This window comes from Panthera leo, chromosome D2 (genome assembly GCF_018350215.1).
Source record: "Panthera leo isolate Ple1 chromosome D2, P.leo_Ple1_pat1.1, whole genome shotgun sequence".
Lineage (NCBI taxonomy): Eukaryota > Metazoa > Chordata > Mammalia > Carnivora > Felidae > Panthera > Panthera leo.
In genome coordinates, this window is record NC_056689.1 from 46,786,438 (window position 1) to 46,798,580 (window position 12,143).

The following is a 12,143-nucleotide window of genomic DNA, read 5'->3' on the forward strand; positions in this document are numbered from 1 at the left end:
GCAGAACAAACAGGGGACACCCTAGGAAGGTCCTCTCCCACTGCCCATTTCCAGGAATAAGCTTACAGCCTACACCTGCACTTGTAGCTCCCAGAACCCCTATGACAGACAAACCCCAAGAGTAGCAGTAACCCGCACTGCCTCAGACCCACGGTAGAACCCAGCCCCACTCCTGGCCAGCACAACTGCCTGGCCTCATCACAGAAGCAGTAAGTTTGAGGCCAGGAATTTACACACAGTGGATGGGCACATTCATCCGGTGGGGCTGCCCCAGAAGTCGCCAAAAGTTCCTCTCTCTGGGCCTGACAAAACATCGCTGATGGCTTGCATCCTTCAGACAACAGCTATTAAGAAGAGAGCAAATCCTGGAAAATCATAAATCCTAACAGTTCAGATCTCTGCCATCAGGAGTCCCCAGGGAGGCAGGTGGGCGAGCCACCCATAGGGAGAGGGTCCTCATAAGCTGGGGACAACCGCCCACCCAGGCCTCACCCATGAGCTGCAGGTTAACCCCCAAAACTGCTCAATGAGAAGGAACAGCCTGTGAACATGGAGGGGTCTCTTCGGAAACAACCACCGTTCAGACATTCCCCATCGGGTGCAGGGTTACCTAAGACATTCACCCACAATCTCAGGCCATGCAGAAATCAAACAAGACAGCACATTTGGAAACGGATGCTCTGCAGGGTGCTGGCTGTGACTGACAGGAGAAAAGGGAGCTGCACCAGCCCTAGGTACAACGATGGATGGAACTGAGAAAACGGGATGACCGCACAATCTCCACACCCCCTTGGAGACAGTGGCAAGCCAGCAAAGCCCCAGCCCTGCCCTGCCAGCCAACAGAGACGAAGCTTACCTTTCAGAGAGGCAACGTGTGACAGAGCCTGGGCATACGTGGCCGTATTCAGGAGGGTCCCCGGCAAGCAAGAGGGGAAGAAGGGTCCTGTGGGACCCACAGTTCTCCCCAGGCTGCTAGAGAAAGAAACGCACACTGAGTTCCCGACCCTGTGTCCCCCTCAAGCCTCCAGACCCCAGGGCCCCACCAGCCTCACCTCTGTTGGGCTTCCAGGACCTCTTTCTTGCTCCGGGCCTGGTCCCCGGGGGGCGGGGAGTTGATGTTTCGCACAGGCGGGGGTGTCACCTCTGCCATGGGCTCCTTGGCTCCTGGCTCTTGGTCGGAAGCTCCTCTCTCTGTTTTCCTCCATTTGGCCCTTCGGTTCTGGAACCAAACCTGAGTCCCCAGTCGAAATGCATACGCAATGGAGGCAGAAAGTAAGACAGAAGGAGAGAACCAGACTGAAACTCACATGCCTGGTTCCCGTACCCAGTGCTCACTGCTCACCTTGCAGCAGGTGTGGGGGACACAGCCTCCTCTCTCCAAAAGATCTCCCAAAGCAGTGCCCTCTGAACTGCAGTTTCAGACCCAGAGAGGGGTCAGAAGATCAGTGTAGGAGGCACGACAGGCATTTTTTTAATGACTGTTAAACCACAGAAAGAAGCCAAATGCATGGCCCATGAAAGGGTGCAAGTGTTGTCTTGTGGAAATGCTCAATGTATTCAAGGGCATTATTTGATGTGAAATGTACTTCCTATGGTTGGGGAGGAGGGAGGTGAGGGAATCATCATCCAAGCAGTTTGTAAAACACTGCCCTGGGGTTTCCTCGTCAAAAATACTCATTCACTCTTCCGGCGGCTTTTCCTAAGCACCTGAGTGTGTCTGTCCCTCAAACCTGGGGTTTAACCCTGAAATCATCTCTGACACATCACGACAAGCTCATGACCAGCAGCCCAGCACACCCATGAGAAACACTGACTCTGGAGTCAGCCGTAGTTTAGTGTGAATCTGGTTTAGAATCTACCCCAACTCTATAAGGCAGGTAGATCTATCCCTGCTTTTGAGATGAGAAAATTAAGCACAGACAGGTTAATCGACTGGCCCAAGGTCATTTAGGTGGTAAGTGGCAGACACACAGCTTGAAGACCAGTGGTTTGTCTAGGGACTATGACCCAAACTCCTTGGGGGTAATAACAGTGGCCACCCCCAAGCACTGTTAGCACAGAGAGGCACGAAAAACACTGAGCACTGTGCCCGACACACAGCCATCAATCAGTCACTCAGTAAACATCAGGTAGCATTATCCCTGCCATCCTCAGGTTAGCAGGAGGCTTATGATTCACCTGCTTTAAGTGCCTTCTTAGAGACTGGTGTGGAAATCTTCAAGCTTTGCCCATCAGGACGGCATCTACAGAAGGCCAGCCTCATGGTAGCCAGGCAGACGGGGCCCAAGGTGTTCCCAGAGGTCAGTGGAATTCTGCCGCTCTTTACCCAGCAAAACCTCTTCCCTCCTCTCCTGGGGAACCATGCCTGGCTTTAAAAAAACGCTTGGCTAGACCTCCCTCCTCCTCTCCCGGGGGGAAATCCTCTCCTCCTCCGCCTCACGCTGGCCCAGAAGAGAGCCTGGGTCCCGGGGCTAAGCCCTCTGCCAGCCCACCCCACTTCTGAATTTTCATTCTCCTCTAACTGGGTTTCTTTCGTTTTTAATCGAGTTGGCTTTTAATTGCACATATCAGCAACCATTGAATAATGATTTTATCTATATTCTAAATTTAGGGCAGTTAAATGCAAAGCAAAATGCAGACACTTTCTTGTGTCTTAATTGAATGAAGGTCACAGCTATAACAACATTTAATTGAGCTATTTTTCATTATCATATTTTAATGACTTTGCACTGACAGTTCGCCTGCTTCTGAGGAAAGAGCATGATGGAGTCGTTTATTTCCCTATTTAGTTATTGTTTGACAACATCAGCTTCGATTAAGACCCTGCTTTATAGAACATTAATCATATTTGAATGAGCAAGGGGTATAAATGTAAACACATCTCCCTTCCCGCCACCGAGGCCCACGTCCCCACACGGAGGCTCACGAAACAAATACTTCACAGCCATTGTCTGTTTGCATAATAGCCAACAACAGCCGGCACAACAAATCCCCGCTTTAATTGTTACCACCCCTATCTCACCCTTGCACCTTTCAGGGAGAAGTTATGATCTTCCACTTCTGAATGCTCAATAATTGTGTCATTTATCTCAATTTGCAGTTCAGTCTTTAGGCAGCTATTGGCAAGCTGGCATTAAATAAAGAAGGGATAGACAACATCCTGGCCAAAGGAGATTTTCATTTCCAAATAATAATCAGTTTAATTTGCCCGCATATGACCAATGATTCATGTTCAGATTTAATAATCAGGATCACATAATCTGATTATAGGGGAAATAATTTGTTTACAACCCCCAATTTACTGCTCAGAATTCCATTATCTCTCTTCAGCCATTGGTTTTTAAGAGATACTAACATGACCCAGGGGAACCAAAAGCAAACTATTATATTTCCTACAATTAGATCTTTGCATAGTCTTAACCCCAAGCCCCTACATAAAAAAGAACAGAAACAGCATGGAGGAAACCCCATAAATAAAATGAATATATAATTGTGCTCAAAGAATAGCTCTCCCGGAGAGGCGGCGCTGCGAATCTGTTCCTCCCGCGCTCGGGCACATCTGCTGGGCTCGACGGGTTTGTGCACTTAAACATAATCACCGTGTGGCTTCCAGAAAAAAATCCTGCTTAGAGACGGCCACCATGAGCCGTGCTCAGCTCTGAGGCAGCCCTTTCGCTGCTGCCGTTTAAAGATTTTTAAATTGCACACGTTCTTCGGATCCACTTCACTGAAAGAGCCCACGTCCAGGGGAAAAGTTGGACATGATGCAATTTCTGGAAAGCAGATCCTACCCTGTTCCCATCTGAAAACACAGTTCTCTGCAATTGACCGGCCTTACCCCAGAGCGGTCAGAGCTGCTTTGAGAATAGCATCTCAGCTCTTTTTTTTTTTTTTCCAAAGCAAGGAAATGGATGTGCATTGATGTAATTTAGTACCTTAGAGACGCGGACAAATTAGTGTAGAACATTATCACTAGTTAATTATGAATGACCGATTAATCAACCTAATCTAATATTCCACATTATGTTGATGTTATTAAAGTGCATCATGAAAATGACAGATAGTCTTCATTTGCTTTCTTTGGCCAAATGTGCACTCTGCAGTCATGATGTCAAAAAAAAAAAAAAAGTTTGCCAGTTTTAATATTAGAGAGTTAAATAATTAAAAAGAAGGTTTACCTGCACTCTGGCTTCTGTGAGGTTTATTTTCATGGCCAGCTCTTCTCTGGTGAAGACATCAGGGTAGTGTGTTTGGGCAAAAACTGCCTCAAGAGCTTCCAGCTGGTAACAGGCAAAAATATTTACCGGTGAGAGGCTGTGGCTAGGTGAGAGGAAGCAGATGCATAGTGCAAATTTGCTAGGAGCGGTGAGGAAGTGGTTTAGAGGATGAAATAGGGGAGGAGGAGGGAGAAGAGAGCTCTTCGAGAAGACGCCACAGAATTAAAATTTTAACCACGGATGATGGAGGAGCTAAGACTTACAACATCGGTGCTCCCCCAAGAAATAAGAATAAGGGGAGAAGCACAAATATTCATTTGCTTTTCCATTTACATATCTTCATAGGAATCAAAGCCTAAGAGTGGCCTTACGAATCAGAGCGACCCACACAGCTTTCCCCATAAGACAGAGGAGAATAGAAACAACTAACAGAGGTCCTCACTGTGCCAGTCCCACAGAAACAAGCTAGAGGTATTTGGGTTACTTTCCTGACGGCTTCCAGTTTGCTCCAGGGGTGGCACAGACCTAAGGGAAAGAGCCCAGGTCCAGGAAACACACTATGAGGGTCCCGGTTCTAGCCCTTCCGTTTATGGACAGCAAGACCTTCTACAAATCAGACAACTTTGGGGGCCCCGGTCTTCCCATCTCTCTACTTGGAATGAGAATGTCCTACCTGAATTTCTCAAAGGGTGATTTCAAGGTTCAAATGATATTGCTGATGTGGAAACGTTCCCCAAACTAACAACCTCAGGCACATGTGAGCGATCATTATTACCGATTCACTCACTGCCTGGCGTCGTGAAGTCCAAATCACCTGCCCTCTCCCCAGACAGATTTCTTGACACATAGAGTGTTCAAGAACGATCCAGTTACCATAGTTGCCTTTATTTTAAAACACAAAGAAGAGCTGCTCAAACTCTGGGTTTTTTGGAGGCAGGAAGTAGCCGACTCTCAGAAAGGGAACGCCATCATTACCTGCTGAAGAGTAAATGTCGTCCGGTTCCGGCGCTGTTTTCTGCGCAGAAACCCATCATCGAAATCTCCTGGAGAGTGGTTGCCAAAGGGTGCAGTGCCTACTGGGAGCAAACTGAATCAGCCTGAGCAGAGGACCTCCCTGTTCTCACACCAACCCCCGACACACCTGCTCTATTCGGAGGCACCTCCAGGCATAGTCCCGTCTGTCCCAGAGCGTCTTTCTCTGCTGCTCTCATGAAGGGCCCTTCTTTTCTACTGTCTCCTGCTCTCTCCCTCTCCCAATAACCTTTGACTTCAGGCCCAACTATGCCTATTTCATAGGGCGGATGGCAACCTTACTCCCCCCAGGATGGCCAAATCGCCTTCTTGTCAAATTCCAGACTCTGTGCCAGGAAAAATCACGGGCTTGAGGCAGAGCCTTCACCTGTCCTCTGGTTTCCAGCTGCACCTCCGTCCACTGTGTTTTTATCTCATCCCCTACCTACCTCTGACTCTTTCATAGAAGCCTCAACGGCTCCCTATTGCTTACCTGTTAACTTTCCCTTGTTTCTATAAACAACAAAGCTTAACAGCTGGGGGCGGGGGAGGAAAGAAAACACCAAGAGCTTTCACTGCACGTTTCTCCTAGAACTTCAGGACACGAGGAGGTAAGAAGTTTATAAATGAATATTAATTACCGTTGGTCACAGCTCATCAGCACCATAGTGGATCTGTTATATTGATGTCAATTAACAAGAGGTCTGCACCAATAGCTACTGTCCTGAATTCCAAGCAGGCTTAGACACGGCCACTCTCTCCCCTCTCCCCAGGCTCATAAAGGACCCACTGCTCTCCACTTCCCTGAAAAGAAAGGCGTCCTGTCCACCGTCCTCCCCAACAACCTCCCAAGCCAGAACAGAGTTTGGCCCCAAACATGCATTCACATCATTTTCCAAATCTGCACCATGTGCTCAACAGTCTACAATGGCCTCTTAGAAAAACAAATGAGCAAGTTCCCATTAGCCCGTGCATGCTGTACCTGCCATGGGCTCTGGTCTCAGAATCACTGCGTGTTTGGCATTAGCAGCCGGCAAGCCACACAGGCAACCTCCCTCAGAAAGACCTGAGTCCCAAAGAAGCAAGGTTCTCCGGGCTCTTTAAAATTCTATCCACTAACAGGGGTCCCTCCTACTTATTATCCTGCTCTACAGTGCCACACACATCCTTTGCCATAATACCCCATGCTTCCCTGAAGCCTTCTGTTCCATCTTCTTGTCCAAACTGCACTCTTCCTAAAAACCCTAGTTACAAATATTTCTCTCCCCTCATTGGAAACTTCAAAAGGACAGCCCCAAAGCGGTCTTATTTCCAGTATTTTGCGGGAAACCAAACTGTCTCCTTTTGAAACAAAGCACTTGATTGGCGAGGACAGAATGCAGGCTCTCAGATGCTCCAATCGTTATCTGCCTCAGCCTTCTAACTTACACCTGCCGGTCCTAAATTGTTTCACAATGCGTACACATAATATCTGTAGGTGAAACATCATATGTCAAATTGGATCCTAAAAAAGACTGATGGTCCATCAAATGAATAAAAACAAACAGAAAAGAGGAAAACCTTTGAAGAAACTTTTTACTTAAAAATAAGTAGACGTGTTGATAACACTACGAAAATGTTAAACCTTGCCGATAATTAAACAAAACAGAACAATGAACTGCTATTTTCACCATTCTGGCAAACATAAGATGCATAATGTTACCCAGTACAGTTAATGGTATAATAAAATGTGTGTGTTCATTAACTATTTGTAGGAGCATTAATTGGTGCAGCCTTATTAGAGGGGTAATTTGACAATATTCATCAAAAATTTAAGGGCACATACACATATTTAATCTGTGAATAAGTGTTCCAAAATAGAAAAAGAAGAACATTCCTGGCAACATGGCGATGGGGGCGGGGGGGGGGAACTACTGGAAACAGCCAAAGTTCCCATCAGTACAACATATAATGGAATATTACACAGCTGTTTAAAAGAAATCAGTAGATCTGTATATATTGACATGGAATAATCCCCAAAATATAGGTTACAAAGTAAAAAAAAAAAAAAAAAAAGCAAAGTCCCAAATGATACGGCAATATGATCTCAACACAAATAAAGCATAACATATGGGGGGGGGTGTTTTTCATGAAGGAATCATAAGAAACCAACAATAGAGAGTATCTTTAGAAAAGAGGTGGAAGGAGGATTTCACTTTTGAATGCAGTTTTCTCTTCTATTTGAATTTCCTTAGCAGGTATATGCAGTACTTTTTAATTCAATATCAGTAGAATCCCAGAAGTGAGATTATGAGTCATGCCTTGCTTTCTCCTTTATGCCTCTCTAGATTAATAAGAAATGAAAATTAAAAAGCTGAGAGCCTGAGCGAGATGTCATATTCCAAAGGTCGGTTCTCGGCCTTTCTATCTGCCGCAGATCACCTCCTCCCCAGCAACATTAGAGTAACATACAACACCACTTCTGCAAAACTGGCTCAGAAAGACATCTTCAAAGGGATAAAAAGGTTCTTAAAGACACCTCCTTTTCTTCTGGTTGAAGAATCAGCACTGAGGTGGGATGTGCCTCGGGTGAGGTGGGAAGGAAGGGTGAGCAGCATACAGCTCAGTGCACGGAAGCCATGATAAGGCCGGGCCACGACCCTCCTTAAGTGACTTCTGCAACCCACCCTGCGGACAGGGCTTCCCCTTAATTATCCAAGCAGCCCACCACGCGCTAAATACCCAAATCTTTGCCTTCCCCTCTTTAACCAGAAGAGTAGGCTGCGATATGTCAGTCAGTTCAAATCCCCCCTCCGGACCTGGGGTACAATGTCAGGGAGTGCACCTTTTAACCTCTTCATAAAACAGATCGGCCTGGGTCCTTGGAGATTAAAGGACTTGAAACGTAGGCAAGTGTCTGGTCTCCCCTTCTTAGGAATGCTGACCCGAGTTAGCAGGGTTTAAACACTGATCCTTAGCCTCCTTTAGAAAATTCTACCGAATTCTTAAAAGCTTCCACGGTTAAGACAAAACAAACTTTCTGAAATCCCTGTGCATGTTGGCCAACTGAGGCTCAGCTACTGCTCTAGGTAACTGGAGAAAAGGCGGACTAGTGTCCTCGGATATCTCCGGGTCCCTCAGTGCCTCACCACCTCTGCCCTCCCCCATGCCTCCCTCAACGTCCTGGCCTCCAACATTCTCCCACCCCACAAATAAATCGTAGGAGTAGGTTGTCAAAGCCTAGCCTGGTATTGTTCCCAGTTAGAAAAGTTCTAATAGTGCATGGCTGAGACTCTTGTTCTGAGGAAGATGCTGTTAAAAGGCCAGAATGTGTGGCTTTGCATTTGTCTGACGCCGGCTCTTGGGGGTCCCCCAGGCCCTGTGTGGGGGCACCAGAGAGCCAAGCTGTCCCCTTCTCACAAACCTACTTCCACCTAACAATCCAGTGCAGAGACCACACAAGGGATCCTGAGGCAAAATTTCTTCTGAGGCCTGGAGACCCTCAAAGTCTCAAACCCTGGCCACGGGGCTCCCCCTGGGAGTGGGGAGTGGTTGGCATCTGGGATCAGGAAATCCAGTGAGTCACAGGGAGGAGCCAAGCCAGGGCACTCGAGGGGTGCGGGGGTGCGCAGGGCCACCTAGATCCAGAGAGCCACGGTGGACCAGGACAGACGTTACAGCTTCCCTGAGCAGCACTGCCCTGTGCTTCCAAGTGGGAGCAGACTACCATGGGTCGGGCTCAGGGTCCATGTCAGACCATGCGGGCCAACTCCCTAGTCTACCTTGGCTTTTCTGGATGTTTGCAAAACACCGTGAAAGATTGATACGGCCCCCAGGGCGGGGGAGACCCGATTAGAGGCGTGACACCAGCATCTGTGCTGGGAGGACCGGCGGGTCCCTGCTGTGCCAATAGCCCGGGGGCCGACTGGCCCAGGCGGGGAGGGAGGTGGGAGGCAGGTGGTGACAGGGCGGAAGGCTGGAGTGGGATGTAGGGAGGAGGCCAGGGGCACCCGTATCCAACGCCCAGCGGCTGCGACCCTAGCGGAGCGGGAACCCAACCACCCACCTGCCACACCGCCGCTCTGGCCCTTTCTGGCCAGCACCGGCCGGTCGGAGCGGCCCCAGGCACGGCGCTTACTCACCCTCTAGCTGTGGCGGACAGTGGAAATAAAACATCGCCGACGGCCAGATCAGCTGGACGGCGGGGCCCGGGGAGAGTGACCGCTGGACAGACAAGGGGCGCGTAACTCCGGCCTGGCTGCAAGGCAAGCATCGATAGAATATAAGTCTCACTCTGCCTGCGCCCCGGACTGGCCCTAGTGCGCACTGGGCGTCCTCCTCCTGGAAACCACCCTTCCCCCCCCCCAACGCCCTAAGTCCACTGTGGGGACTGGAGGGGACGTGGCAGCCCCACCTCAAGCCCGGTCCCCTTGGGACAGCCCCTCCGTTCGGGTCCACCTCCCGGACAGCCATGCCCCCACCTCGGCCCCAACACCAAACCTGGGAAATCTGGCTCCCGGCTCTCAGGGGTCCCCCCCTCCCCGCTCAAGCTTTGCACCCAGGCCACCGCAGCCGGGTCCAGCGAACGCGCCAGGGCATCGGAGCGAGCTGCAGCCCTGGCCAGGAAGGCAGCTGAGCCCAAGGCCAGGCGCGCGGGGCCGGGTGAGTGGGTCGGGAGCCGCGCGTACCTCGGTGGGCTGCGGGCGAGGAAGGCCGGAGCGTGACTGCCTCCCGTCCGCACGCTGGGCTCGGCTGGAAGCGGGCGGGGCTCGGCGCGGCTGGCGCCCGCAGGACCAGAAAAGTGACTCGGGAAGTGGCCAGATGTCTTGCTGTCTGTCTACAGCGCGCGCCGCGGCTCAGCACTCGCCTTTATAATCTCACGCATAATTGGCCTTAATCTGATTATTTCCAGCGCTGTCTACAGCGAGTAACTTGGATAGGTCTATTGGGCCTTACAAATGGCCCACGTGGTGTTAAAAAAAAAAAATCCATCATTTCTCAGCAAACACCAGAAATGTTTTCCTTCTTTTAAAAGAGGATAGAAACAACCAGCACTACCACCACCCCCAAAAAGGCATTATTTTCTGAACACTCCACCCACACCCACCCCGAGTCCCCTCTGACTCAAACCTTCTTTCTCCGTGAAAAGCTTGGATATGGGCTCGCCCTTGTCAGGCCTGGCGACTCCCGGGCTGCGAATTGACAAAGCGCTGCTAATTGTAGCCGCCGGATGGGTTTTTGGGGGGACTCTGCACACGGCTTCCCTTTCCAAGCGCCCGTACAAAAGGAAAGTTTGATTTTGTTCTCAGCAAGGGGTCCCGGAATTTATGTTCGCTTCTCCATGCAAATGATATGCGGTGGGACCCCTTCGCAATTACTTTTAAAATGCATTCGAGGCAGACACTCAGCGGAGAGAGACCGCCCTTCCCTCTGCCTGGGTGAAAATTAAACTCTAAAGTACCGGGCTGAAATTTTCAAGTCAGGGGCGCGGGATTGGATCAAATCACATAAACTGCAAAAAAAGCAAGTCTAATGGCGCATAATTGGTTCTGTAATAGCATTACACCAGGATAATAGCCCGTTACGGCCCCCTGCACTATTAAGTGCTTCCCTGGCGGAAAGCCTTTATGATATTAAAGGGGGAATATAATGATATTTTGGTTATTAAATGCGTGTAATTAATTTATGCACCACTGAAAATAAAGTTGGTATTATGACCCACTCAAGATGCATCAGAAGAGGCAAGTCAGACAACTGTTGATAAGTTTGGTGTCTGTGTTCCGTCTAGACTGCTGATTTTATTTTGGGACGATGGCTTCTTGGACAGACTGCATAAATTGAATATTTTATAAACATTCTAATGCTGCGTTCGGGAGCCCTGGCGAGGTGGTGGGTCGGGTCCCTGCACCGCCTGGGTTCCAGCCTTGATCTTAAAGACACAGCGCGTTGGAAACAAAAGGCCTGGCGACCCCACACGTGGACACCCGCCGTGGGCAAGGCGCGCCAAGCTGAAAGGCAGCGAGTGCTGGGGCCCTGGGACTCCGGTGGACAACCCTTCGGAAAACCGCTGGGAGGAAGACGCAGCAACGCTCCAGCGGAGGCAGTTTAGGGCCCAGGGCACTTCAGCGGCCCCTCCTGGGCTTGGCCCACCCTGGCTCGTGGAGTCGGCCGCGCCACTAGGAAGAAACCGCTGGAAAGTCTGGCTCAGTTCAGAACGGAGAGAACCCCGGCGACAGCTCCGCCAGGGCCACTGACTCCGAGTCAGGCGGCCGGCTCCGGGGAACACGCCCAGAGGACCGGGAGGCGGGTGCGGTAGCCAGAGGGGCTGGCCGGGCAGCAGAGAGCCGCGTTGCCACTTCATCCAGAGAGGGCTGGAGCCCCAAGAGCGGACCCTCCGTCAACCCAGGCCAAGAAGCTTGGCGCGCTATCTCTGTCACTTCCTGTGTCGCCCAGAGGACCCGGGCTCTCTGGAGACCTTTCAAAGAGCCTGAGGCTACCCTTGCGTGCCCGGGTCTGCAAAAAACCCCCTCGGGCTCGCATCTGCCCTAGGCGGCAGCTCCCTGTCTGCGCGCGCTGTGAGCTCCAAGAGCCTGGTGCCCATGAAGCGAATTGAGGAAGGTATCCGGGAGGGCTTGGTCGAGATGCTCGAGGCGCACCTGAGTATCTGTGCGGGAACCCGCGGCACCAGGCGCCCGGCGCCGCATTGGCCCCCAAAGCCAACAAAGTCCAAGCCCCAGTCTCAGCTTTCCATCCCTCACATCCGCCGAAGCAGATTCCTATCAAGGCCCAGAGAGGTCCCGGGGAAGTAGACAGGCTCATCCTGGCTGGGTCTGCGGGCAGCGCACTCCCCAGGCCTCCTAGCCAGTCAGAACCCTGGACAGCGGCCCCAAGACCTTCTGGGGCTGCGGGAGGGAAAAGAGGCCAGTCCCGCGGGCC

General features: G+C 50.7%; 1 protein-coding gene across 1 annotated transcript in view; it reads right to left on the reverse strand.

Annotated features, from left to right (window-relative positions):
- The window catches only part of DRGX (dorsal root ganglia homeobox), a 30,103-nt gene extending 20,686 nt beyond the window's left edge, over window positions 1-9,417 (reverse strand). Inside the window, exons 1-5 of the mRNA XM_042908705.1 lie at window positions 9,350-9,417; window positions 5,193-5,290; window positions 4,179-4,280; window positions 1,053-1,231; window positions 857-969 (exon numbers count right to left, since the gene is read on the reverse strand). Coding sequence (XP_042764639.1) covers window positions 857-969; window positions 1,053-1,231; window positions 4,179-4,280; window positions 5,193-5,290; window positions 9,350-9,383 — 526 coding nt within the window. The 5' untranslated portion in view covers window positions 9,384-9,417. The remainder of the gene's footprint in view (window positions 1-856; window positions 970-1,052; window positions 1,232-4,178; window positions 4,281-5,192; window positions 5,291-9,349) is intronic.
- Window positions 9,418-12,143: the final 2,726 nt, after the last annotated feature.